Genomic DNA, 26,850 nt, shown 5'->3' on the forward strand with positions numbered 1-26,850 from the left:
ATAATTTTAGATTCCCGCCTGTATGTGACGTGGCATGGGCCAGATGAGAAAGTTGTACGACAGCTGGCAGAACGAATGGCCACGATATGCCGAACTTGTGCTTGTTCTCTCACACTTAAAGTAGTCTCTTTACACGTGTTATCTATACAATGTCCGACACGTGTACCAGTGGCCCACATGCTCAACAACCCGATTAACCAATCCAAGCTTTTAATTCAGTCACTCAGTTCCTGACATTTCAGATAGATGCCTCTCTCTCTCTCTCTCTCTCTCCTAGGGTTTTGGAGACCGAGGGATCAGAGATTAGGGTTTCTGATCTAACAAATTAGGGTTTACCAGTATCGAAACGGTTTAGAAGCTGCGATTATCAAGGAACGGATTTTCGGGCATTAAAAGTGCATCTGTTGGTCACGATTTATTGTTAGGAGCTCTGATTTTTCTTCCGAAGTAAAGGAGATTTTGAGATTTTATTTCTTGATTATCTTCCTCGCTATTTTTTCCAGCTCGAAGTTAGGGTTTCTGTTTTGTAGCTCCAAGCTTAAGTTCATTTCTAGGTTTTTTTTTGGTAGATTTAAGTTAGAGCCTTTGATTTTGATCTTTTTTTTTTCTGTCTACACGTAAATCTCATCGATTCTGTCGAATCCGATCTGGAAATGTATTGGATCCCATGCTATTTAAGCTTTCAAAGGAAGAGAGATTTGAGCAAATCGAGGAAATCTCGGGGTTTTTTAATTCCACTAGATAGAATATTCAAAGGAGAGAAGTAAAAAAAATAAATTCTGAGCTCTGCAAATCTCTGAGTTAAGCTCACGTGAAGGAACGGTTCTTGTCCGTGAGATTCAATAATAATAGAAAAATGCGAGAAATAGAGAAAAAAACGTGAGTTTTGAAGATTCCGAACTCCCTCTCCCATAAATGCCTGTGATCTAGGGTTTTAGAAAGTGCTCCTCAGAGAGGAGAGAGATGATTTAGTTTTGCTGTTAGATCTGAGAATTGATGTAATTTCTCTGTAGTTTTGGTAGGAAAAAAAAGCAGAGTAGGTGAAAAAGTAGAAGAATCATTGGTATATATGATGGCATTGATCTGATTATTTTACTGAGGAGGAAGAAAAAGATGCAAATTCAAGCCTAGGAAGAAGATTGAAGAAATGAATTAAAGCTTTTCTGTTTCAAATTCCTGATTTATAGCTTCTTTTTTTCCATGGAATCCTTTAGTTTTAGGTTTTTCTTCTCATTCCAGTTTATCTTTCTTTTGTTTCTCATCCCCTCTGCGAAATCAACCGACGCAGAATCGCTTCTAAGCTTGAAATCATCCATCGATCCCTCAAACATTCTCTCATGGCCAAATGGATCAGATATCTGCAGTTGGGAAGGAATCAAGGAATGTACGAAAGGAAGAATCACCAAGCTTGTTCTTGAGTTCTTGAACTTAAACGGGAGCTTACCAGAAAAGGGTTTAAATGACCTAGATCAGCTAAGAGTTTTGAGTTTCAAAGGAAATTCAATCTCTGGTAAAATTCCAGACCTCTCCGGCCTCATCAATCTCAAATCCCTCTTCCTCAATGACAACCTCTTTTCCGGCACATTCCCCTCCTCCATTTCAAGCTTACACCGCCTGAAAGTCGTAGTCCTGTCCGGAAACCGAATCTCTGGTGAGATCCCGCCGGAGATTACCAAACTCAACAGACTCTACATACTTCTCTTACAAGATAATCGCCTCACCGGACAAATCCCCGCCCTCAATCAAACTAGTCTTATCTACTTCAATGTCTCTAACAACAGATTATCCGGTGAAATCCCATCCACTCCAACTCTCCTTCAATTCAATTACTCTTCATTTATAAACAATCTAAACCTCTGTGGAGAACAAATACAAAACCCCTGTAATGGGTCTAAACCCTCTTCCCCTCCTTCCACAAGCCCTGTTTCTTCACACCCAGCAAAACAAAAAAATCACCACAAGAGGCAGATTATTGTTATTCTTGTAGTCAGCATTTCTGGATTTTTATTCCTATTAATCTGTTCTTTAGTCTGTTTGAGGCTTTGTAGAAGAAGAAGAGTAGAAAGAGGAATAATAAGAGGGGGTGGGAAGATTGAAGGAGGAGAAGGGGGAGAAGGGGGAGAAGGGCCATCTAGTGTTATAGATGAAAATACTAAGGGGGGTTTTTCTTGGGAAGGTGAGGGTTTGGGGAGCCTAGTTTTTTGTGGGGGTGTTGAACAGACTTATACTTTGGAGGATCTTTTGAAGGCCTCTGCAGAGACTTTGGGGAGAGGGACAATGGGGAGTACTTATAAAGCAGTAATGGAGTCGGGTTTTATTGTTACAGTGAAGAGATTGAAGGATTCGAATTATCCTAACTTGGAGGAGTTTCGGAGGCAGATGGATGTATTGGGGCGGTTGCGCCACCCGAATTTGGTGGCGGTGAGGGCTTATTTTCAGGCCAAGGAAGAGAGACTCCTCGTCTATGACTATTTCCCAAACGGGAGCTTGTTCTCCCTCATACACGGTACGACCCCTTCTGTCTTTTTTTTTTTTTTTTTTCTGTTTTTGCATCCCTTGTTTTGATATTGGCACCCTTTGATTTATTTTAAAAATATGAATGGTAATTGGGTCCGTTGATCTGGTGTGGCCCACAGTCATTGTGATCGGATGAGCTAAGACCTTTATCAGGTTTTTCTAGATCAAGGGTTGATTTAAGATCGTAGGATCATCTTATCATTGTGGCCCACAAGATGAACGGATTCGATCGCTGCATCTTTTTTTGGTAGAGATTCAGGTGGTCGGAATTGGAATGTTTAGAATCTAAGGACTTTATAATGCATTGATTATCGGATTTTTTAGGGGCCCACAAAATCTACTTTATCATGTATGGTGGATCCCTATCATAGTTTGAAGTAAAAAGAGGGGTGCCGGTATCAATTATCAAACCAGCTGGAAAATCAATTCCCTTGGGGCTGTTTGGATATAAGGATTGTAAAATCAAGCTAAAGTACAATCTTCAGGATTGTAAAATCCAGGTTTTAGCGCGTAAAATATTGAATTTTACAATCCTTGATTATAAAATCTATGTATCCAATTGGAATCCCGTATTTTGCAATACCTGATTATAAAATCCATGTATCCAAACGGCCTCTTTGTTTTTTAATAAAATTAATGGGGCCGTTCACCAGACTCTTCCTGGAATTGGCTGTCCTGCTTGGATAAGTTTATCTGGTCTGGTGTTTGTCTTAGTACAAGGATAAAACAAACCCTCAAAATAAACCCCTGCTTTGTGAATAGTCCCAATGGGGAATAATCTACTAGAGAGCTGTCTAATCTTAATAAGTGTCCATATTAGGTCTAATTTTGTGTTGTGTGGGTCCTTCCGTGAGGCTTTAAGTGGTCCTCACATCCATGTGAATGGGACAGTTGTGAAATTTGACTCACACCCAATATTCGGTGTAGTTGACTGGCCGAAATTCGGAGTAGTCTCTGTTCTCCGCATTGATAGGCACCTGTTATCAGGAATAAAAACTGTTAAGAAAGTGTGCATTATTAGGTCCTTTATCATCAATAGCTATAAGCTTATAAGCATGGTTTTAAATTTGGACCGAAATCTGAAATTTTGGATTTTAGTGGAGACCGACACCGAAATCACCAAAAACCGAAACGGTATTTTATTTCGGCCGAAATTTAATATTGAATAAAATATTATTTTCTTTGTTGTATCGGAAATTTTGAAATTTCAGGGGTCCGAAACCGGTACCGAAACTGAAATTTTAAACCATGCCTATAATAGAAGCACCCTATTTCGGCCATTAGACGATCTGGAACGTGTTTTCTTTCTTCTGTAACATGTTTAGGCAAATTCTAATTGTACACGTTTAGTACTTATATTGTCATCTAGTGGGCCACCACCAGTCTGATCCCATTGCCTCTCAATGATCAAACGGTCCTAAGCCACTGGAAATGATCCCTGTCAAGGATTTCTTACTAGAAAACAGTTTTTGGAAGCTTGAAGTGCATTATTGTCTTTTACTCGGGCCATTTCAGTTCTATCGTCTTGATTTTAAAACAAGTGTACTGTGACTGCTCAGTGGGTCCTTGTATCAGAGTCCTGAATTCAATTAGTTGTCCCAACATTAGAAGCCTGTGTGACAGGGGCCCACCCATGTGGTACCTGTTTATTATGGGTTTAACTTGCAGGGCCCACCCTGGTGCTGATTTTACCTGGAACTTAAAGACTTGACTCACTGGCATGATCCGACCCGTGAATTCAAATCTGAACCATTGATAATGACACCCTTAAATTTAGGTATCTTTTTTTTTTATCAAAATCAATTTATCATGTTTGATTTGCTTTTGCCTTTTCTATACGTAGAACAAACTCACATTCGTGTCTTTACTACACCAGTTGCCATTTTTAAACATCTATTCACATGCAATGATTGCTCGATTGGTTCAATCTTGTGGCTATTATCTCTCTAAGGTGGGCCCACCAGAGCAATGGGTCTTCATGCAATCACAAGTTTCCCTATTAGCTGCACCCAACCCTGAAATTATTTCTTCCTTTCAATTCCAGTCAAAATCTCTACAGTCAGAAAGAATCGTTCAAACATCGAATAAAAGAGAAACTGATTGAGAAACTGAGGCATGAAATTAGACATATCCACCCATGTTAGTTTGTCCCGTAGTCGTACCTACAATTTACCAGTACTTTTACTTTACTTTCACGTAAGATCCAAGGGTGGTCAATTTCTCTTGTGCAAATCTGGTGTTTTTTTTCCTTGGTTGTTGTAGCAAACCCTAAATATTCGATTTGTCAAGTTTGTGCTAAATCTAATTAGAGACTTATCAGTGGGCATATGTTACCCTACCTCCGACAAGAGATTTCAGCTACTGCTACAAACAAAACCCATTTCTTTTCTTTCTACTTTTCTCAATCTCGAGTTCTTCTTTTCCATTTGTTTTGTAACTCTTTCCCTTTTTCCATTTTTTAATGAAATGCATGAACTTATGATTATCTATGATTCTATATGCTTGAAGCTATTTTAGACTATGACTTTGATTATTTATTTTTTAATGCAATAGTTTTAGGACCTCTTTGACAGAAAAATTGGTGCTTATTAGCAAATAAGATTTGGTCTTAATCTTATTTGCGAATGGGACATTAAGGCCTCTTTGGAACCCACTAACTACATCATTTCTAAGACTATTATAACCACTATTTGCAAACAATCATAACAAGAGAAAACTTGTTTGGTGTGCTTAAGCGTACCATTTTTTTGGTGCGCTCAAGTTGTTATAAGTTATAACGCCTCCCATTCGTTTAAATGTTTGGGTCCCGCTGGGTCCTGCTAAAGCGCACCAATGGGAGGCGTTATAACAACACTTTTCTCATCATAACAATTATAACTAAACGGACTATGGGTAAACAACAATCCACACTCGTCAGTGTATAAGATGCTTTTAGACCATGATTTGAAAGGTGAATAGAATTGTATGGTGAGCCTCAACATAAACTTTCACTAATCAACTGTTTCCAGGGCACTAGATGCTCAGGATGAAACAATTCTGCACGTATGCCCTACCTGCAGTGGGACCCATTGGCTGGAAGGTTATGGTATCTATTATTCTATTATATGGATATGACGACCCACATTTATTGCTGGGTGGGAGGACCACCAAACCAGTCCTCTAGAGGTTCCGAGATGTTTTCAACATCTTGCTGTCCCTTTTCTTAGTAATGACTGCTAATTATAGACCCTTGATTTGAAAAGATTTTACAAAGCATTGGAAATAAGGTTTATCCATTGCTTGTTTTCCTATTTGATTTCAACACTAGCCGTATTAGAACAGGCCAATTATAGTAGAATTCAGTTCCAGTAAGGAGTTTTTCTTTTAAACTGAAGTCACGGATAAGGAAACCACTTGGCAGACATTTCTTGGTACCAAGAATTTATGTCTTGCTCTGTTTTTAATTCTTCTTGCGTTTTAGAAATATCTAAATATCTATTTTACTCTTCCTGCTTGCTATTTCTACGTTTTGAAGTATGCATTCACTCTCTGCTCAGTCATTCTAGTTTTTGAAGTGTCTTTCTGCTTCATTTCTAGTGAACTTTTAAAGGTTATAACCTAAACCTTACTCTACCATGTCAAACAACCAATTACTCCAAAAGCTTAAGCTGTTAGAGTTGGTTTTATTTAATCACTTATACTTCAACACTCCCCCTCACGTGTGGCCTCTCTTTTTTGGGTTGGAACACATGGCACATGTGCCCCCTCTTTTGTGTTGGCCGTGGGGGACTTGGGTTTTTAAACTTAGGACCTGCCACGAGGCAATGGCTATGATACCTTTTCAAACTACCAATTACCCCAAAAGCTTAAGCTGTTAGAGTTGGTGTGATTTACTCATTTATGCTTCAACATAACATACCTCTAAACTAGTTCATTTATTTTCTATTAACTTTTCATATTTTAAAACTAAGCATTTTTGCTCAGTTATGCAGTTATTGCATTACATTCAGTCGCCAGTTCATCACTTGGCATCCATCTGTTAAAACTTCTAAATTGGCATGATATACTAATTTTTTGACTAATACATGGATTGATTTTGATTCTTTATCCTCTGCATTGCGCTCCTAACCATTGCAATTCACAATGCAGGATCAAGACTTTCCGGCGGCGGGAAGCCACTTCACTGGACATCTTGCCTAAAGATCGCCGAGGATTTAGCAACAGGTCTAGTTTACCTCCACCAAACAACAGGCATAATCCATGGCAACCTCAAGTCCTCCAATGTCCTCCTAGGTCCAGACTTTGAGTCATGCCTCACTGACTATGGCCTCACTCCATTTCGAAACCCTGACTCCCCTGAAGAAGGCAATGGGATTACTTCTTCGCTTTTCTACAGAGCCCCCGAATGCAGATATCCCCGAAAATCCTTCTCCCTTCAATGTGATGTCTATAGCTTTGGTGTTCTCCTCTTGGAACTCCTCACTGGAAAGACCCCCTTTCAAGACCTCGTCCAAGAGCATGGGGCCGACATTCCCCGGTGGGTCCGGTCAGTCCGCGAGGAGGAGACGGAATCTGGCGATGATCCGTCGTCTGGCAATGAGGCCTCCGAGGAGAAATTGGGGGCTCTATTGAATGTCGCCATGGCGTGTGTGGCGCAAGTTCCCGAGCACCGGCCTGTAATGAAGGAAGTTTTGAGGATGATTAGAGAAACAAGGGCCGAAGCCCAGGTGTCGTCAAATAGTAGCGATCATTCACCTGGGCGGTGGTCTGATACCGTCCAGAGCTTGCCAAGGGAATATGGATCGGAGCATTTGAGTTTTACCGAGAGGGATTGATTTTAATTTGAGTTTGAGTTCTTCAACTAGCCGTTGTAGAGTCTGGTGTATAAAACTAGGGTTTCTTCTTTCTCCGAGGTTCACATAGATTAGTTATTTTGCTTATTTTTTGGTTCTGTCGAAATGGAGGTGGTCTGGAGATTGAATTGTTAATCAATTTTTTGTAATTGGTTGATATCTTGGAACCCTAAAGTGAAAACTTAGGGTTTATGAAACCCATCGTCTAGATTTTGCACGTGGGTGACGTATGAATTTGTGAACCAACTACTATTAAACAATGTAGAAGAAGAATGAATTCTAGTGATATTTGTTAAAATTGTGGGTGGAAATGCCAACCACTTGCTGAAATTGAACGAGAGATGTAGAATTCAAGAAGAATGCTTTCAGCACAAGTAAGCACTGTTACAATTTAAGCTTCAACAAATTATTGAGTTCCTGATCTGCATTGATTGTGAGCTCCATTAGATTCAGAACCAGATTCACCAATCTCAGGGAATGCTTATGGCTGAAGTTGACTGAATCTAGTAGCAACAGATAGGATTAAAGTTTAGAGAATTTCAAACTTTCAAAGTGGAAAGGTAGTCTCATTCCAGATGTTGTAACAGCAATGAAAGATGCAAAACCCTTTGGCTGTTGATTATAAAAAATGCATCTGCAAAAGCCGATACCAAGCCTCTCCTATACAAAAAGTTCAGCAAGATAGTTGGCAATGGTTTTGCAGCCCACAAAAGAAAATAGCCAAGGAGAGATTACAGTCAAGGTTTTGACAACAATGGAGCTTGAGGAGAAAGAGACGATGAACAAGGGAGAAGCTAAGAGGGAAATGAAGATTGCTCACTCCCTTGTGTGTGAGGAAGGCCCAAGTTTGAGGACAAACTCTTTTGCGCGCGCGCATGTGTTTGTATGTGTTGGGCGAGGGGGAGGGGGGCGGTATGATATAGACCCAACCAAGCCTAGGTGCGACACGAAGGAGGATCTACTACCAAGAATTTGCTTGGGCATGGTGCAAGGAAGTTACAAGTAATTGTATGTGTAGACTACAATGGTCAAGATGTGTGTTTTAGTAATGTATTCATGTATGTACAAGTGTATGTGTGGTGACACATCACTACTTAGTGGGCCATAAGTGTAACTGAGTGTGGGCCTCGTTGGACGGATCAAGTGTCGTTGTGCTAGATCCGAATCACAAAGTAAAGTCAGGAGGGTTTTGTACTCCGATCTCTTGTTCTTAGAAAATTTTATCCATGATTCATTCTTTTCTATCATGTGTTGTCTTTTTTATTCTTGCGCTCGTAGAATTCTTTTCCTTCGTGTTTGAAGATCAAGTAGTCATCTTCATATAGTTTCTTTGATATCAATCCCTAATTCTAAAATAAAGAGTTCATTTTTCACTTGAAATAATTCACACTTTTCAAAGAAATTTCAATTTCGGTCACCAAGTTATGGATTTAGATCAGATCTGTGATTTTCTTCAAATTCGGTAATCAAATTCGGTCACCAAGTTATGCATTTAGATCAGATCTGTGATTTCCTCAACTGCTTATGCTACCAAGTCCACATAAGTGCCCCCACTTGATTGATGTGGATCGTTCATCTGATTTTTTTTCTTGAATTTCATCTAATAAGACCTATATTGAGTTGTGAAATTCTCATCGTTGATCATTGTGCCTTACGTGTGGGGATGCGTAAGTCTCTGAACAACTTGTTCATTCATTGCAGGTATGCTTGGGAGGTTTGAGCTGGAATTCTGAATTTGATCGGGTCTCTTGGGTGTTTCCATTCTTGGTCAAGGATGCCCTCGACAGCTAGTTTTTTATGCCCTGGCCTAGCAAGGGAAGAATGTTATGGAAGATGGTTTTATTGGCTTTTTTCTGAGTCATTTGGATAGAGAGGAATGCTCGAACATTTAAGAATTTGGCCCTCATAAAATTAGACAATAGAGAAATCTCATGGGAAATTTTTTCGAATAGCATAATTGTTGCAATGCAAATTACTAGGGTAATCATTCAACTTGGCGATAAATCACGGCTGTTTTCACACTCCAATTGGGGTCATCATCTTCAATCATAGACTCATAGTTGATCTTCATTGGCTCAGAATGATCAACTATGATTGATCTCTATTGATCTTCAATCATAGTCGATCTCCAAGGCCTAACTCAAGCTTTGGTACCAGATTTTGGCTTAGTTGAGTGCTTGTATTAGCTGATTCAAAAAACCCCTGTTGGCTCAGGTGAATGGTTGTATTAGCTGATGCAGTAAAAATCCTGGACATGCAAATTGGGTGGAGAATCATATGAGATTTCTACATAATAATCTTCTTGATTCTTAGACAACAGAAAAAACTGATGGAAAAATCATTCGAATGCAACACAACTTTATTCGGCTTGGCGACAAATCTCGGCTGCTTCCACAAACCAATTGTGGTCATTATCTTCAATCATGTTTGATCTCCATTGGCTCAGAATGATGATCTCCAAGGCCTAACTTAAGCTCCCATATGTTGGCTTCATTGGGTTCTTGTATTAGCTGAGGCAGATACATTATTACAAGACATTCAAATTGGGCATTAACATTAGACAGTATCATCTGCTTTCATGTGATTGGAAATTTGAAGGGCAAATTAATCATTTCAACCTAATGAACCTCACCCAATTATCAAGGACTGATGAATTGGGTTGACATGATCATTTTGCCTTTGAAAGACCTAAACCATGGTAAGGTCACACGGCTGTGCCTAATCACGAGTGTCTCTTCTGAGTATAGCATCTTTCCCCTGTCATTTGGTATATTCACTAGTTCAAGACACTACAAAAACACATCCTTGTTGACTCAGTGTGGCGCCATTGAGTTCACGGTTGACATGGCTAAGTATTAGATTGATGCAGTCATAATTAACTCAGGACATTTAAAGGAGTTTTGGTTGACATGTAATGCAAAATACCAATGTGGACAAGAATGCCGCTAAGGTTAATAATGACACGAGGGAGTTGATTTTCTTTTTCAAACTAGCTTCTTGTCACCGAGTCAAGTCCAGGTTCCTACTTTCCAAACCTCAGTTTTGGTGATATATAAAATCAAAATTTTGTTTTAAACATCCTATTATGTCTTAATTACTTTAATTTTTTCTTCTTATAGTTTATACTCCATATTGTTGTTAAATAAAATTATTTTAAGTTGATTTTATTTGCAAATGGGACATTAAGGCCTCTTCGAGGTATCCGAAAACTAAATATTTTTTAAAACGGTTGTAACCGTTATTTACAAATTATCAGATTTAACTTTAATAATAATTTCAAATAATATTATTTGCAAATAATTTTTAGAGGTATCCAAAAGGTCCCAATCCTTTCTAGACCAAACAATGAGAATGTCTATTGTGAGGAAATAACCGGGTAGAACTCGCCCCTAAAAGCTAGCTATTAGAGGGAGTGTGCCCATTCCCTTATAACTCAGCCCTAGCCCTATCACTGCACCGATGAGGGATTATTTGCTTTTGCGTGGAACTCTAACAACTCCCCCTCCACGCAGAAGCAACGTGGACCATCTCGCCCCTCCACGTGGTGGCAACGTGGGAACTATGAGATAACTACACCGGGGTTTCTAAGATCTTCCCCAAGGGACATTCCCGCCCTCGGAGGCAAACTAGGGTTACCACGCCCTAGCTCTAATACCAAGATTGTTGGGGTTCCACGCAAAAGCAAATAGTCCCCAATCGTTAAAGTCATGGGGCTGGGTTATAAGGGAATGGGCATCCTCCCTCTAATAGCTAGTTTTCAGGGGCGAGTTCTACCCGGTTATTTTCCTACAAATGGTATTAGAGCTAGGGCGTGGTAACCTTGGTTTGCCTCCGAGGGCTGGATGTCCCTCGGGGAAGATCTCGGAAACCCCGGTGTAGTTATCTCGTTATTCCCACGTTGCCACCGGGTGGAGGGGTGAGATAGTCCACGTTACTTCCTCGTGGAAGGAGGGAGATTGTTGGAAAGTTGCCTTGTTTCCTAGTGTCGATGGGAAGAAAAGTTTAGAAAGCACGTCTCTTTTGGTTTCTAATAACCTAAGTATAAAACCAACATTTTTATCAACGTGAAAGGTGTGTGAGATGGCAAGAGTAGCGGCAGCCTTGGGGTGCCTCAAGGGGAGAGAGAGAGAGAGAGAGAGAGAGAGAGAGAGTTTCTTCTTGGCGTTTCTTCTCGGGTTTTTCTCAGTGTACGGTCTTGGGTTTGAGAAGTAAGGAAAGGGTTGCGGATTATCAGATTTAACTTAAATAATAATTTTCAAATATTATTATTTGCAAAGGTATCCAAAAGGTCCCAATCCTTTCTAGACCAAACAATGAGAATGTCTATAAATCAAATATAGATCCATCCCCCCTTGTCCTATGAAGACCATCAATTGAGTCGCTAGTGACAAGCTCCTAAGGACTAATTTATGGAGATATGGGTCATCTTCTCATTCACTTTAAATGGAAAAGCATGTCTTATTTGTTTTGCAAATAAATATAAATAGGAGACGAAAGCAGGGGAATAGAGGGAACCTTGATATGATATGATACTTCCAGGTGTTATATTATAGTAATGAAAGCATCACTTATCTTTGATTAGTCATTGTCACTTTTTGTAGCTTTATCACCGACTTGAAATGGTTGTCATTTTTGAAAAGATAAACTACTTGTGGTGCTAGGGGTGTAAACGAGCCGAGCCGAGCTTGGCCAGGCTTGACTCGGCTCGGCTCGTTAAGCTCAAAAGCTCAGCTCGAGCTCGAACCAGGCTCTGGCTCGGCTCGGCTCGGCTGGCGAGCCTAGCCTTACCGAGCTCGGGTTATATTAAGTTCACACCCCTCATCTTCCCTGGACACCCCTATCTAGTGTAATTTGACTACTTTTTTTACACTATGGGGGGTGGTTCAAGTAACAAATGGGGTTCCAAAAATGAAGTGACATATTTTGCCTCCCCCTTTCATTCCCTAGACAACCCTTTTAGTGTATATATTAATACAATATATATATATATATTAAATTCTTAACGAGCCTTAACGAGCCAAGCCGAGCCGAGCCTGGCCTAAATCGGGCTCGGCTCGGCTCGTTAAGGATTCGAGCCGAGCTCGAGCGAGCTTCCGAGCCCGAGCCAAAATTGACACCCTAATGTGGTGCTAGCCGAGCTCGAGCGAGCTTCCGAGCCCGAGCCAAAATTGACACCCTTATGTGGTGCTATAGGAAAAAGCAAGTAACTTTTTCTGTACGAGGGATATTATTAATTTTTTGGACAATGTCTCAACTAAATGACACAAATGCCCTCGTGTTCCAGCTGGGAAAGTGCATTCTCCTCCCTGTGAAGTGTGGTCTCAATGGATCCAAAATAATATCGGACCACAAGCGTTGGATCCGAATCGAAAATTCCATGTATCTTACATTCTTTCATGCCGGGTCATGATCCATTTTGAATCGGATACTGTCGGATCATCATAGTTGATTACAACCATTGATTTTTTATTGGTTGCAACAGCTAATATTTATCGATGCCCTAAAAAATGGCAGATTTATACCGTTCTTGTATCCAGTAAATCCCCATACCAGACCCTGATAACTGGGATCCGACTACGAGGTCCTGACTCTGTGTTAGTGGGTAGGGGAAATAACTAGGGGTGCAACTCGGGTTGGGTTGGGTCGGGTTGAGGCCAACCCGAACCCGAACTCGAGGAGCCATTTATTCAACCCGAACCCGAACTCGAGTTCCAACCCGATGAGTTTCAACGTGGCCCGAGAAACCCTTTTTCCCAACCTAAACCCAGCCCAACTAGAGTTTTTAAGTTTACTAAAAAAATAAAAATAAAAAAATGTCAAGTTTCACTAAGTTCGGGCTGCCCAAGCAGTCAACCCAGGTTGGGAAAACTCAACCCGAACCCGAACCCGACCCGAACTCAACCCAACCTGACCCGAACTCAACCCGAGCCATTAGTGTGCACCATTTGCTAGTCAAATTTGGACCCTTATCTGTTTTTTCTACATATGTTTGAAGCCAATGATTCAATCACTAGACCATGGCATATCTAGAAGATAACTTTTGATTCAAACCCTTCAATTTGAAGATAACTCTTGACGAATGTGGGCCACAAGTAAATTGAATGGATCATCGTTTATGTTTTCCCAATTCTATTTATTATAGGGAAATGATAAATACACCCCTTTTCATCACTAGGGACACCCAGCAGCAGTGTATCAATGACTGCAGAGGGCTGATGTACTTCACGTCAGAAGGATACAAGGGATTTGATTGTCACGTACGCTGCTGGGTGTCCCATGTGATGAAAAGGGGCGCATTTTATCATTTTCTTTATTATATTCTGACCACATTTTTAACATTCCCATGACCATAACCATCCAATTTCTCTATCTCTTTGCCACTCCTGTATTTCATCATCAAAATTCTTCAAAAATATCCCTTCTATTATTCGTGGATCGCAGCCAGTCGGTGTAGCTTTTGTTAAATAAAATGAAACTTTTACTTCACGAAACACGGTAAGATTTTCCATTCATTAGCCGGAAAGATATGTGGTCATGAAAAAGGGGTTAGGTGGAACATAATTTCATTCACAATTTCCAAACCCTTATTTTCCAAGAACATTTGGCTAAGGATTGCCCATTTTTAAGTCCAAGTTGTCTCTCTCAAATTTGTACCACAACTTCCTCATCTAGTAAAAATGGCATTAGACATTCTACTTATCTTAGTCAAGTGAATTAGATAACTCGGCCTTCCTTTTCGATCTGGGTGTTACGTGCCTAATAAGCCGTAACGCAAATAAACAAAAAATTAAAGACAAAAGACAGGAAAATGTTGATTTGAGGCAACCGGACCTCTTAGCGGCTCAAATTGAGAGGAACTATGACTCTCTTAGAACAAAGTTTCCTCCGTGCTGTAAATTTCTTCTTCCTCCCTCATTTCATTGAAATACATTAACTTAAATACAAGTACAGTGAGAATGCCACATCATCAACCCACTTACCACTAACATGACACATAATAAAAGCGCATTAATTTACTGCAACCTCTCATAAAACTTATACAGACTTTATATTTCTGAATCCCTCTCTCTCTCTCTTCATCGCCCCCATTAGAATCCCAACTTTATATTTTCCTGTCTGGAGATTACTTACTATACAGTGGGGGCAGGTTTCTACTTGTGTCCTTGAAAAAGTCGCTCGTTTGAGGAGCTTTAATGGCGGATATAAAGAACCGTTGAGATCTCTATTCCTTTCTTCAGGTTAATTTTCCATATTTCTTTTAAGCTCTTCAACCTGAGCATCTCCAAAAGATGTAAATTTTTAGCTGATGAAAGTTCTGATTTCTTACATTTTCTTCTTTTACTTGATTCGTTCTCGGTGTAAAAAAAAAAGAAAAAAAAGAAGGGTTTTTGTGGAATGCTGTCTGTCTAGATTTGTAGTTCCACTTTTAGATATAAGCATATCTTTGATTTACATTTTGAGATTCTTAAATAAATATTTTAAACCGAGATGTGTTTTCATTGTTTTCAGAAGCCTTTCTTCGCCTTAATCTTCCAGAAATGGTGGTTTTCTTTATCTTCAGAATAGATTTTGTTTAAGCTAGAAATTATCTTATGCTCTTTCTGCCCAAACAAACTCCCCTTTTTCCACTAACTAGTTATTTAATTTATAATCTTCTCTTTGGATTCTCAGATTAGCATTTGTCTGCTTATCTCCTTGTTAATGGCAGAAGCTGTTCTTCCTATTGGCATCGATTGAGATCTTTCCCAGGTAAAGTAGTATGTGAGAACTTTTTTTTTGGATTTTCTTTGTGCTTTTCTCTATATCATACATCACCTGAAGCCTATCTGGGCCCACCTAAATCACATTAGAGTGATATTGACCCTTCATTTGGTCGGCCCCATAGTGGAAATGACATGAGAAAATCTCATGTACTGGAAAATCACAACCCTTCATTTGGTCGGCCCCATATTGGAAATTCCACTTGGCAGGCCTTGCGTCTGGCCTGAAGAGATTAGATCGACTAGCAGAACAGTTCGTTTCTATGCTAATGCTCAATTTTGGGGCGCCCCCCACAAGGGAAGATGTTATGATCTAGGGTCATGATCATGTAGATGCCCACATGGTGTTAGACTAGGGACTATGAAAATCAACGGTCTATATTTTCTTAGCAGATTCCTAAATGAGGGTTTATGAATCTATGGTCTAGGATCATTCTATGGAAATTTTATTTACAGCATTCAGCAGGAATTGTGGTTGTTAATCGCATTTACTGAGACTAACTTATACTTCTGTGCCTTTTAGAGGAAATAGTCACGAAGCTACGATAGAACAACTTTTTCATTTCAGCTTTTCCCTTTTGCATTTTATCTTCGCACTCTTGCTCACTTGCATGTAGCTTTTTCATTTCATTCATGTCTAACAAGCTCACTTTCTTTACTTTTCTTTCCCCGCAGTTGGTGTAAGTTTGGCTTTAGGAAGGGTCGTCTCGTGATCTCGCCATCCTTGAAAAGTTGAAATGGAGGAAGTTTCCACCCAAGTAAGTGAAAATTACTCCCTATGATGTATTGCCACCCACCTCCCACCTCCCTTTTGCTACATTTCTATACAATTTGATTGGTGGCAAGGGCCAAAATGTAGGTGTCATACCCTTGATATTTAGTTTATTACAGGGGCGTGACCACATTGTAATACATATCATTTCATGGGGTCCAACCGCCTGGCAATATTTTGGTAGTACATGGGAAGCAAGTTTGTTGCCTTCTCGGGTAGCAAATGTGCCCCCGTGTGATAGAAAAGGGACTCCCTTTTTTGTCGCTGGTCCCAATTGTTTTACTAATGTGGAGTAATGGGCGTGACCACATTGTAGTACTATATGGGTCCTACCTATTAAATGATCTGGGCCGTCCATTTGACATGTCCAGCCCTTATGTCAAAAAACTCACGCTAAATTGGGTCCTGCCTGTTAACGATTGAGGCTTTGTATCTCAACCTTGAGGTCGGAGGTTCGATCCCAGTTTACCTAACAAGAATGGGTTCTGTGATCAAATTATACGTAGTTTTCCACGTCAAATATTAACGGTAAAAAATTACATCTAGGTAATTGTTGACATTAAAAAACAAAAGGTACATATTGTTAGTAGGTATGCAACTTGGGTCGGGCTCAACCCAAACCCGACGGGTTCAACCCAATTTTGACTCGGGTTGGGTTGGCATTTCCTTGGGTTGGGTTGGGAAAGGCCAACCCGATTTAATTTCAGGTTGGGTGAGGGTTGAGGCCTTGACAACCCGACCCGAACCCCAACCTCCATCCTCTAATTTTATCTTGATTTTCTTTGGGTTATGTTTTTTTTGTTGTATTTTTCTGTTTTGCCCTCGGGGAAACCGAACCGAACCCGACCCGACCCGATTACAAGTTAGATGCGTTGGGTTAGGGTTGAGAGATTTAGACGCAGGTTAGGTTAGGGTTGACCATCCTCAACCTGAGGTTTGGGTTGGGTCGGGTTAGGGTTGAGGGAATGCTAGTCAACCTGAGGTTTGGGTTGGGTCGGGTTAGGGTTGAGGGAATGCTATCTCAGGTTGGGCTAGGGTTAGCCTCAACTCGAACCAAACCCAACCCGATTTAGGGTCAGATGGGTTAGGTTAGGGTTGAGAGATTTAGAGGCAGGTTGGGTTAGGGTTGACCATCCTCAACCTGAGGTTCGGGTTGGGTTGGGTTAGGGTCAAGGGAATGCTATCTCGGGTTGGGCTAGTGTTAGCCTCAACCCGACCCTAGTTGCACCCCTAATTGTTAGAAGGGATGATTATATGATTTACATCATTTTTTGTTTGAAGGGAATCCAAAGCATCGCCTATCAAATTGACGGTTCGGATCATTCAAATGTGGGATCCGCTCTGATGTAGTAGGGCATGCCTGAATGTTTTTACTAAAGCATTCTCCGCACTTACGTGAGAGCGAAACAAACAATTATGGCCGGCGCTTTCCAGTAATATACCTGCAGGGGATTTACTAGGGACAATCTCAGAAGGTATTACTCGAACCGACCTACTGCACGAGAGAGCAGCCACATAGGCTCACTTTTTCTCTTATTCATTTAATTCATCCTATGTGGCTGTTCTCTCATACAGCAGCCGGTCTGTGAAATGCCTTCTTCCGATGGCCCCTAGCAAACCCCTACCTGCAGATATCAAAAGTAATGTCCTCAGCTAGAGCTCTTATACATGGAGGGACCATGTCACGTGATTCGTGATGCAGACGGGTGGGACTGGTAGAGATGGATTAACATCTTATGGCCCACAAAATTAACGATCATGATCACCAAATAAATAAACGATTGTGCCATTGGGCAAATCTTTGTTCAGATTATGTTTTAAATTGAATTAAGACCCCTCACTGTGTCTTCACGGGCAACTTCTAATGCTTGTTGAAAATTCCCAATATTTTTTTTGCACAAAAGTTTTGTACACTCACATGGGATGGAAGACTATGTGCCCCTCCATATCACAGTGGCATGCATATGCTTATCCTGGCCGTCAATCTGGTTCGACAACATATTTGTAGGTTCATATTCCGAAGGGATTTGCTAGCGAACGTCTGGCTTTTGCATGTGAGAACAGCCACCTCAGATGAATTAAATGAAAAGGACAAAATCTGCCAAAAAGTCAGCCTGTGTTTCTGTTCTCACATGCAAAAGCCAGCCGCGAAATGGCTTTCCATGAAATTCGCTAGCAAATCCCTATCCCAAATTTTGGAACAGTATCAGACTATCCAAGCTATTATTTATCTGTTGTATTGTCAACGGCCCACATTTGCAAAGAGTAGAATTATGCTCTGTGTATGGTGGGGGGTGAAGATGAATTTTCAAGACCTATATGCTTCCTGAAAACACATTCCCCTGATAAGCCTAAATGGTTTGGTTTTTCAATTGTGAGTTTCTTTGGAGTATATCTTGCATTTTTGTTTTTTTCAACATACATTATATTGACTTTTAGAAATTGCAGGATTTCTTGCAGAACCAAACTTCTTCTATGGATAAATCTGGCACTGTAGTCTTAGATATTGAGTGCCTGGCACAATCTTCAGAAATAAGCTCAGGAAGTCCAAAGATGACTGTAAGTAGATTTTGTTTAGTATAGTTCTTTTACAGATGATTTATATGGTTGCATTGAAGTTATTAAACTCAATTTTCTTAATTTTTCCTTATTCTTTTTAATAGAAAGCTCTTTCCCGTAAGGGCTCTTCTCGGATTGACAGAAGGAACGGTGAGGAACATGATGTAGATGAATCATCTAAGAAGCTTGTAGTAAAAGGTATAGAATTATAATTACTTTAGTATGTCAATGTGTTATTTTTCTTATTAACATTTCAATTGGAGAAATTGGTCATGCTCCTTCTCCTTACTTCTCTGTTTTTCCTTTTGTTCTGCCTACAAATGGCTTAAAATAAAGAATGGTACCCATATCATTATCAACACAGGGAGCTGATCACTCCTCATGAATTATGTTTGAGTTGATAACCTTTGTAATTTGACTTTAATGGCCACTATGACCATCATCTTGCTAATGTTTAGCCATAACATAGAACGAGTAAAAACATGCAGAAAAAGATGTTCTTGTGGTTTTATTCTTCTTGGATTAGAGACCAACATTTTAATCTTCTTGCAGTTGCGAGTTCTCAGTTGGATTCATTGAAGCAGCCACTGATATCCAACAAACCTCTGGTTTCGATGATCTCCACTTCAACCAATAGCTGCAATCTTGCAGAGGTCAGCGATGGGCGACATAAGAGATTCAGTCGCTTTATAGGCATCCACCCAAGGAAGGTCCTCCTCATCTTCGCAACCGTGTAAGTGCCTGTGTGTTCTCAAACTATGGAAATGTTACTGTGCTTGAACAAGAATTATTGTGAGCTCCTAAATAGGCGCACCCACGTGCTGGCAGTATGTTAGAATATGTGAGATCTCATCATTTGATTGGGTTGAGATTCACCGTTGGATCATCTTGGCGGCCAATTAGGCAAGTTGGTTAAATGGAGTAGCCTAGATAGACCAGCCTAATCTATCTAAGCTACCCCATTTAAGCAACTTGCCTAATCTACCACCAAGATGTTCGAACGGTGAATCTCGACCCAATCCAACGATGAGATCTCACATATTCTAACACAGTATGATTTAGATCTTTCTGCCCTATATTTCGAGGAGAGTTAGGGAGGGGAAAGAGGGTGATCAGGCTGGTGCCGGAGCGAAAAATTGCTATAAATGGATAATCCTAACTACTCAATTGGCAGCCTGAAAATGGAAAAATTGAGTTACAATTCAATTTAAATCCTATAATGAGAAGGTAAGGATTGCCAGATAAGTAACTTTCTTATACCAATGGCATACCATGCGTTTCCATATGCTTCCCAGCAATATAGCCACCCCTGCCTTCTGATGTCAATCCCAGTTGAGCTATGGCACCTCCTGACCTCCTTGTTAGCCTCCTTGAATGAATGGTTTTGATCATGCTGACATTGTTTGGGTGGGTCCAGTCATATTGGTCCTTTTTCATATCTTATATAAAAGCTCCTCATAGTTTCTAAGTCACTTTAGTGCCAAATGTGTATTGAATCAACGCAGAGTCGCAGATTAGATATTCAAATGTGGGGCCCACCATCTTTGATCCCAGCTGCATTATGCATCACTGGATTTTGGTGATTGAAAGAGATCAATATATTCTCTACTGTTCATTTTCTGGCTTTTAATTGGGTTGAAAGTAAGTCCATTTATCACACCGAATGGGATAGATGTTTCCATAATTTTGGATGCTAATTCCAAGGTCCCATGGGGCACTGAACTTGATTCTCTCTATGGTAGAATCAACTTAAACTGCACAGTCAAACTGTAGAACTTCCACTTCAAAGAACATCAGACACTTTTTTTCCAGTGCAATGATAAATCCGCCCCATTAATTTCCTGGACCCTACCCCCTTTAATTAGTGGTTTTATAACTAAAGTAAGTAGTCATAAAGACATAAAGGGGTGGCCATGGTTAAAATAGCGATTGCATTTATCATCACCCTTTTTTCGGTGTAGAAGATAACTTTTCTCTCTTTCTAGTCTCTCCTAAAAGTACACTCATTCTACTACTACTACTACTACTACTAATTGTCCCACTCCCACTTGAGATATCTTTAGCATCAATTTCCTGTGTGGCCTATAGCTGTAAATAAATCATAAGCACTTATGTTGCACCCACTTTTTAATTATGCCACATATGGTTTGGTGTGTTCTTTAGGTCAAGCATGGGGAGTTTGATACTCATTTACTTCACTCTGGCCATCAACAGAACAAGTAGAGCTTGATGAGTAGTAGGTAAGGGGACACAGAGCAATTTTATTAATTACACTGCAAGGGATGATAGCACTGTGTTTAATTTTCTTCCACTATCCCTGTTAGAATATGTGGGATCCAATCTACCTGCTCTGATACCATGAAGAATTTAGGATTTTCTACTAAAGTTGAATGATTTACATTAAGCACAATGAGTGTTTTTATAGAACACTCAAATGATAAACATAGAAGGGAGGTCAAGATAAGTATAGAAGAAAATAATCCTAATCAAATCTACTTTCCTAATCTCTTTTGATTGCCTCTTCTAATCCACATGCCTAATTTATCCACGTGCCTCATTTAGCTAACTTACCCAATCTACCTCCAAGATGATCCAACGGTGAGATCTTATCCCAATCCAACCGTTGGATCCCATATATTCTAACATGCCCCCTCGAACGTATATGGATTGAAAATCGATATACGTTTGACAACAATAAAAAAATTCCCCAATACAGTAGAATGTCCCTTTACTCTTTGCTTCTTTTTTTCTCTGCTGGGACAACTTTCTAACGCCCATTGGATCAACTGTCAGTCTTGGCCGAGATTGTAGTGTCTCCGTATTTCGAATGAGGAATGTGCCCTTCTGCCAAAACCCAACTGCAGAGATTCCTCTTATCAACTTACATAAAGAACCATGAAGGTGACATGAATTCCTGTAATAATTTCATTCATTGCAACACCATTTATTTTACCCCTTTTTTAGAGAAATCATGTCATCCACCCTTGCTTGCATGTGTTTGTGTGAATGCTTGAAAGAATGTTCAATACCAATACCAAGGGGTTAGTAGCTATGAGTGTGTGTCCACTTTTTTACCTTGTATGACTTTTTCTCCTTAGGGCATGTCTGGCAACCATGATTTTTTCCCAACATAAATTAGTATCTCCAAGTGGTGAGAGAGGGTAGGGTGCATGGGAGAAAGAGACTTGAGAGGGTACAAAATACTTGAGAGTGAAATGGCTAAAAAATAAGTAAAAGATCAATCATATTTTGGGCGGAGTTTCTTGTTTTTCAAGTCTTTTACCCTCTTCTTACTCAGTCCCTTAAAGAGAGAGATTTCACAACACCAGAATATCCGCTTCTCAGATAGTGAAACCGAGCTTTACACTAACTCAAACTCCACCACCGAAATAGAAGAAGAACAAACACCAACAAGATGTGCTTCAATAAATAAATAAATAAATATATATATATATATATATATATATATATATATATATATATATATATATATATATATATATAGCCAGAGAAAAAAGGAATTTCTTTTCTTTTTCTGTGAGATTTACACATCAGCATTACTCTTTTACCATTAACCCATTTGCTGATACCTAACATCTATCTCTATGAGAAATTATTTGAGGGTAAAATCATAATCTACATCCGAAAAGTACCGACCCAGAGTACCTGTCTATGTGTAGACACCCCATTTTGACCAGGCCCTAAAGTCCCTAAAATAGAGTCGAAGTCTCAAAGTTGAGGTAATTCCTGAAGAATGGACCCAAAATGAGAAGAAGGCTTTAGTTTTTGAGCATCTTATTGTGCGCATTCGTGGGTACAAATTCCCCAGAAGATTGTTAGTGTTCTCAGGGGGATATTTTTTTATCATTTCTCTTTATATATGCTTCGAATTAGGGTTTTAGAGGAGGGTTGCCCATTTTTCTTCATTACAGAAAGGAGTGGAAGAGAAGAAGGAGCCGCCGGCCATCTTTCCTTTCTCCGGCAACCTTCATCAACCGACCCCATCCACACCACCATCTTTTCTTCCCACATTCTTCTTCCCCTCCAACCACCTCACTACCATCTGCTACCACCATCATCTTCTCCGACCACCATTTTCCACAAAATCCGGCGAACCCCTTTAACCCCCGATCCGACCGACCAAGGTCTCCATTAATTCCGGCCAGACCACCACCATTCTCAAACCCTCTGTGGATTTTCTTCTCCCCCTTCTAAGCCGCCATCCCTATTTCCTCCATAGAATCCCCATCTCCATCTCCTCCATAGAATCCCCATCTTTGTTAAACCCATTTCATTTCTTCCTCTTCCCTCATCAGATCCCATCCACCACCATCCTCTCCTCCATTTTCGCCCATTTTTTTACCCCATTAAACCCCTCATCAACCATCAGTTACCACCATTTCTCAGCCACCACCTTCCTCTCTTCATTTTCGCCCATTTCGCTACCTCTCAAACCCTTGAAACCCATCCTCGTCATTTCTACCCCAATGCGACCATCCCTGCTCCAATTTCTATATCCCACTCTCATTATCTACCACCATCTTGAACCTAATTCCAGCAAAACCACCATTAAAAACCAGATTTAAACCCCACTCCATTTTAGCCCCAAACCCACTTCACCAGATCCCATCCACCACCATCCTCTCCTCCATTTTTGCCCATTTTTTTACCCCATGATTAGCCACCTCATCCGACCATCACCATGGCAGCCATCATTTGAAACCCTTTCCCTATAACCCATATTCACCTCCACTATCCCTATCAACAAAGAAACCTTCTCTGCAGCATCCTTCTCTAGTAAAATCACTCATCATTTTCATTGCATCTACCTATCATCAAGGTGAAATATAGAGGAGTGCTTGGAATTCTCATATTCAGCTCAAGCATCTACTCCTTTGTGGTTCATTGTTCATTTCGAAAGAGTAGTCAATATTAACACTAGGAGGTTATCATTGATGGTTAGTACCTTGAACTGTGGCTGATATTAATCATTGTAGATTGTCTTTAATATTCATTGCTCATTATATGTTGGATCCCTTGTATCGCGTTTTCTCTTCTATGTCAAATTTTCAAATCACGGGCGGTGGGAAATTAAACTTTGGTATTTAGGTCCCTCATCTTGTTCGGCTCAGTTTATTTTTCTCTTTGCTAAAAGCATCCATTTAGGCTCAGCTTATGTCTCCTATATGTTTCAGAGTTCTTATGGGGTTTCCAGATCATTTATCGATTTTAGAAATTCCCTTTCAGGTTAGGCTATGATGGAAAGCTTCTTGAGCCAACCCCTTCCCTTCCTGCCTTAGAGTCTTCGCAGGTTAAGGAATTTCTTCCTCTTTAGAGTCAGTCATAGAGAGTTTAGGAGTCTGTCCTACCATCCTAGAGTTTAGGAGTCTGTCCTACCCTTGTAGAGTTTAGGAGTCTATCATACCCCTTTTAAAGTTAGGAGTCGGTCCTACCAGTATAAAGTTTAGGAGTCTGTCCTATCCCTTTTAAAGTTTAGGAGTCCGTCCTCCCTTTTTAAAGTTTAGGAGTCTGTCCTACCCCTATAGAGTTTAGGAGTCTGTCATATATTTACAAAGTCTAAAAGTCTGTCCTACTCTTTATAGAGTATAGGAGTCCGTCCAACCTCTATAGCGTATAGAAGTCTATCCAACCTTCATAGAGGAAACATCTGTCCTTCCATCTTTCAGAGTCAGTCTTTGCATGTTCCTAGGTTTCGTGGTTTAGAAAACTTCTGAACTAAGGATTGCTTGATCCCTAGCTGAGGGGTACGTAGGCAGCTCAGGCTTGCAGCTGGCATCCTGAGTTCAGTCACAACTTCAAAAACTTCCATAAGCTTCAAAACCTTTCAAACCTTCCAAAAATATAAAAATTCTTCGAAAATAACCTTACAAACCATTTTCAAAAAGATCTCCCTATAAAGTTAGGAGTCTGTCCTAGACGTTTGGGTTATCTTAGAGTTAGGAGTATGTCCTGATTGCGTTGATATGCTGTGTCTTGTTGTGTGAGTGTCCCTAGAGTTAGGAGGCCTCAAGTCGTGGTCAGCTAGACACTTAGTTGAGCTGATGGCAAGACTAGAATGCGCTTAGTTAGCCCATGATTTTCCTTAGGACGTACAGCCTAGTCACAAATAGGATGTAGGGCCCACCTGCATTAATTTAAGCAAAGCTTGTATTAGTTAGGACATATAGGGAGTCATTAAAATTACAATTCACTTGAACTTAAGTAATAGCAAGAAGCTTTAAAAAAATAGTCGAGTCTAGTTGATCGAGTCTAGGATAGCGGTCCTAAAGGGTTAGGCATCGTAGTTTAGAATAGGCCGCTGAACTACGTCAACTCTGATTCTTCCCGATGCCGGGATACGTAGAGCAGCTGGGATGGATGGCCATCTTGGTCCGAGTTAAGTATAACATTAGAGTCTAGGGTTTGTCGTGTCGAGTCGTGTGTGGAGTCGTGTTGTGTTGTGTGTTTTGCTGTGTTTTCTTACTTTCATGTACAGACCCTATACCTTTAGCTTTAGCATTCATGTGTTTGCCCATCAGAACTTCGACACCAATTAGGCATGACACTCATAACTTAGCTATTCTTAGGTGGCATGTCTTTCATTCCTTTTGTGTGTGTTTATTATTCATCTCCGAGACATGTATGATTAGATAGACGTTATCTCGGGGATATTCGTACCCATTTCGTATGATTTTCGCCCAAAACTCTCCAAGGTTAATAATAAATGGCATAAGAGACCAGGTGCTTGCACTTGGGCGAATTGGGGGCGCCTAACCCCTTCCCCATTCGTCATCAGGCACGGACCTTTTGTATCTCTGGTTATCTGTTGCGACAGAGCATAGTATGGGATCCAGGGCCAACTTTCTTGGATGACGACTCTTTCTTTGTTTAAGGTGCGTCTCGAATCCGGGCTAGTCCCCGAATCGAGAGGTATCTCACTTTACATCGCCACTCATGCTGTGAGGGGCACTCTTTCGAGAGTTCCTTGGTGAAACTCTCATTCGCGTGGATGATCTAGAGACTTTTGGGGGCTCGTCCCCCCGCCTCTCTCGGATCGGGGTCCACACTATGACAATTACGAAAAAAAACTACTAAGAAAAGATAGAGACATATGACAATGATGAAAGAACTACTTTATATTACTCATGCATGACACTTGCAAAATATTGACGGATTCCTGAAGAGGAACAACAATTATGGAAACCTCTATCGATTGGAGGGCTAGGATCAGCCTATATCAATTGGAGGGCTAGGATCAACCTGTGGAAATGATTTTACCGGCACAACCGATTGATGTTGTGTTCCATCACATGGACGGCTTGGATCAACCTATAACCCGCTATAGATCGGAGGGTTCAGATCAACCTATAAAAATTATTTTTGGGGCACAACCTATGTAGGCAGTGGCCCATTTAATGGATGGTTTGGATCATCTTATGGTACGGGCCATACCGTACATTTTAATAAAGTGAGGAGTGCGATCACCAAAATAGGTGAGTAGTGACATTATAAAGTATGGTAGTGAGGACATTAGCACTATATATAATTTGAAACCATCGTTGTTACTTGGATGTTCCCATGCGGGTTGGGTTCAACCCGAATTTGGGTTGGGTCGGGTTAAGCTTTTTCACAAATCGGGTTGAGTTGGATCAGGAAAAATCAACCCGAGTTGGAAATAGGGTAGGGTAGGGTCGGGTTGGGCTGTCAGGCAACCCGACCCGACCCGAAACCCGAATTTGAGTTCCATCTGAAGAAGTTCTGTATAAGTGTTAAAAATTGATTAACAATTGGGGTCATCATCTTCAATCATAGACTCATAGTTGATCTTCATTGGCTCAGAATGATCAACTATGATTGATCTCTATTGATTTTCAATCATATTCGATCTCCAAGGCCTAACTCAAGCTTTGGTACCAGATTTTGGCTCAGTTGAGTGCTTGTATTAGCTGATTCAAAAAAAACCCTGTTGGCTCAGTTGAATGGTTGGATTAGCTGATGCAGTAAAAATCTTGGACATGCAAATTGGGTGGAGAATCATATGAGATTTCTACATAATAATCTTCTTGATTCTTAGAGAACAGAAAAAATTCATGGAAAAATCATTCGAATGCAACACAACTTTATTCGGCTTGGCGACAAATCTCGGCTGCTTCCACAAACCAATTGTGGTCATTATCTTCAATCATGTTTGATCTCCATAGGCTCAGAATGATGATCTCCAAGGCCTAACTTAAGCTACCATATGTTGGCTTCATTGGGTTCTTGTATTAGGTGAGGCAGATACATTATTACAAGACATTCGAATTGGGCATTAACATCAGACAGTATCATCTGCTTTCATGTGATTGGAAATTTGAAGGGCAAAATAATCATTTGAACCTAATGAACCTCACCCAATTATCTAGGACTG

General features: G+C 40.3%; 2 protein-coding genes across 5 annotated transcripts; both read left to right on the forward strand.

Moving 5' to 3' along the window:
- Nucleotides 1-257: 257 nt before the first annotated feature.
- On the forward strand, nucleotides 258-8,472 carry LOC143886802 (inactive leucine-rich repeat receptor-like serine/threonine-protein kinase At1g60630). The gene is made up of 2 exons (XM_077390921.1): nucleotides 258-2,506; nucleotides 6,646-8,472. Exons 1-2 carry the CDS (start codon nucleotides 1,201-1,203, stop codon nucleotides 7,329-7,331), a joined length of 1,992 nt encoding a protein of 663 aa, XP_077247036.1. The 5' UTR covers nucleotides 258-1,200; the 3' UTR covers nucleotides 7,332-8,472.
- Nucleotides 8,473-14,298: 5,826 nt separating this feature from the next.
- On the forward strand, nucleotides 14,299-21,504 carry LOC143886321 (uncharacterized). Of its 4 annotated transcripts, none has more exons than XM_077390269.1 (7): nucleotides 14,299-14,587; nucleotides 15,058-15,098; nucleotides 15,785-15,867; nucleotides 18,330-18,440; nucleotides 18,545-18,638; nucleotides 18,993-19,173; nucleotides 20,604-21,187. In XM_077390269.1, the coding sequence occupies exons 3-7, from the start codon at nucleotides 15,847-15,849 to the stop codon at nucleotides 20,668-20,670; spliced, it is 474 nt and encodes a 157-aa protein (XP_077246384.1). In that variant the 5' UTR covers nucleotides 14,299-14,587; nucleotides 15,058-15,098; nucleotides 15,785-15,846; the 3' UTR covers nucleotides 20,671-21,187. The 4 variants fall into 4 exon arrangements, with proteins under 4 accessions (XP_077246384.1, XP_077246383.1, XP_077246382.1 ...); XM_077390268.1 differs by having other exon boundaries at nucleotides 14,300-14,587; nucleotides 15,021-15,098; XM_077390267.1 differs by lacking the exons at nucleotides 14,299-14,587; nucleotides 15,058-15,098; nucleotides 15,785-15,867 and adding exons at nucleotides 17,490-18,255; nucleotides 21,234-21,504 and having other exon boundaries at nucleotides 20,604-20,680.
- Nucleotides 21,505-26,850: the final 5,346 nt, after the last annotated feature.

The sequence above is a fragment of the Tasmannia lanceolata genome, unplaced genomic scaffold (genome assembly GCF_043159265.1).
Source record: "Tasmannia lanceolata isolate RefF3 unplaced genomic scaffold, GAP_Taslan_0.1 ptg000011l, whole genome shotgun sequence".
In the NCBI taxonomy this organism is placed as follows: Eukaryota; Viridiplantae; Streptophyta; class Magnoliopsida; order Canellales; family Winteraceae; genus Tasmannia; species Tasmannia lanceolata.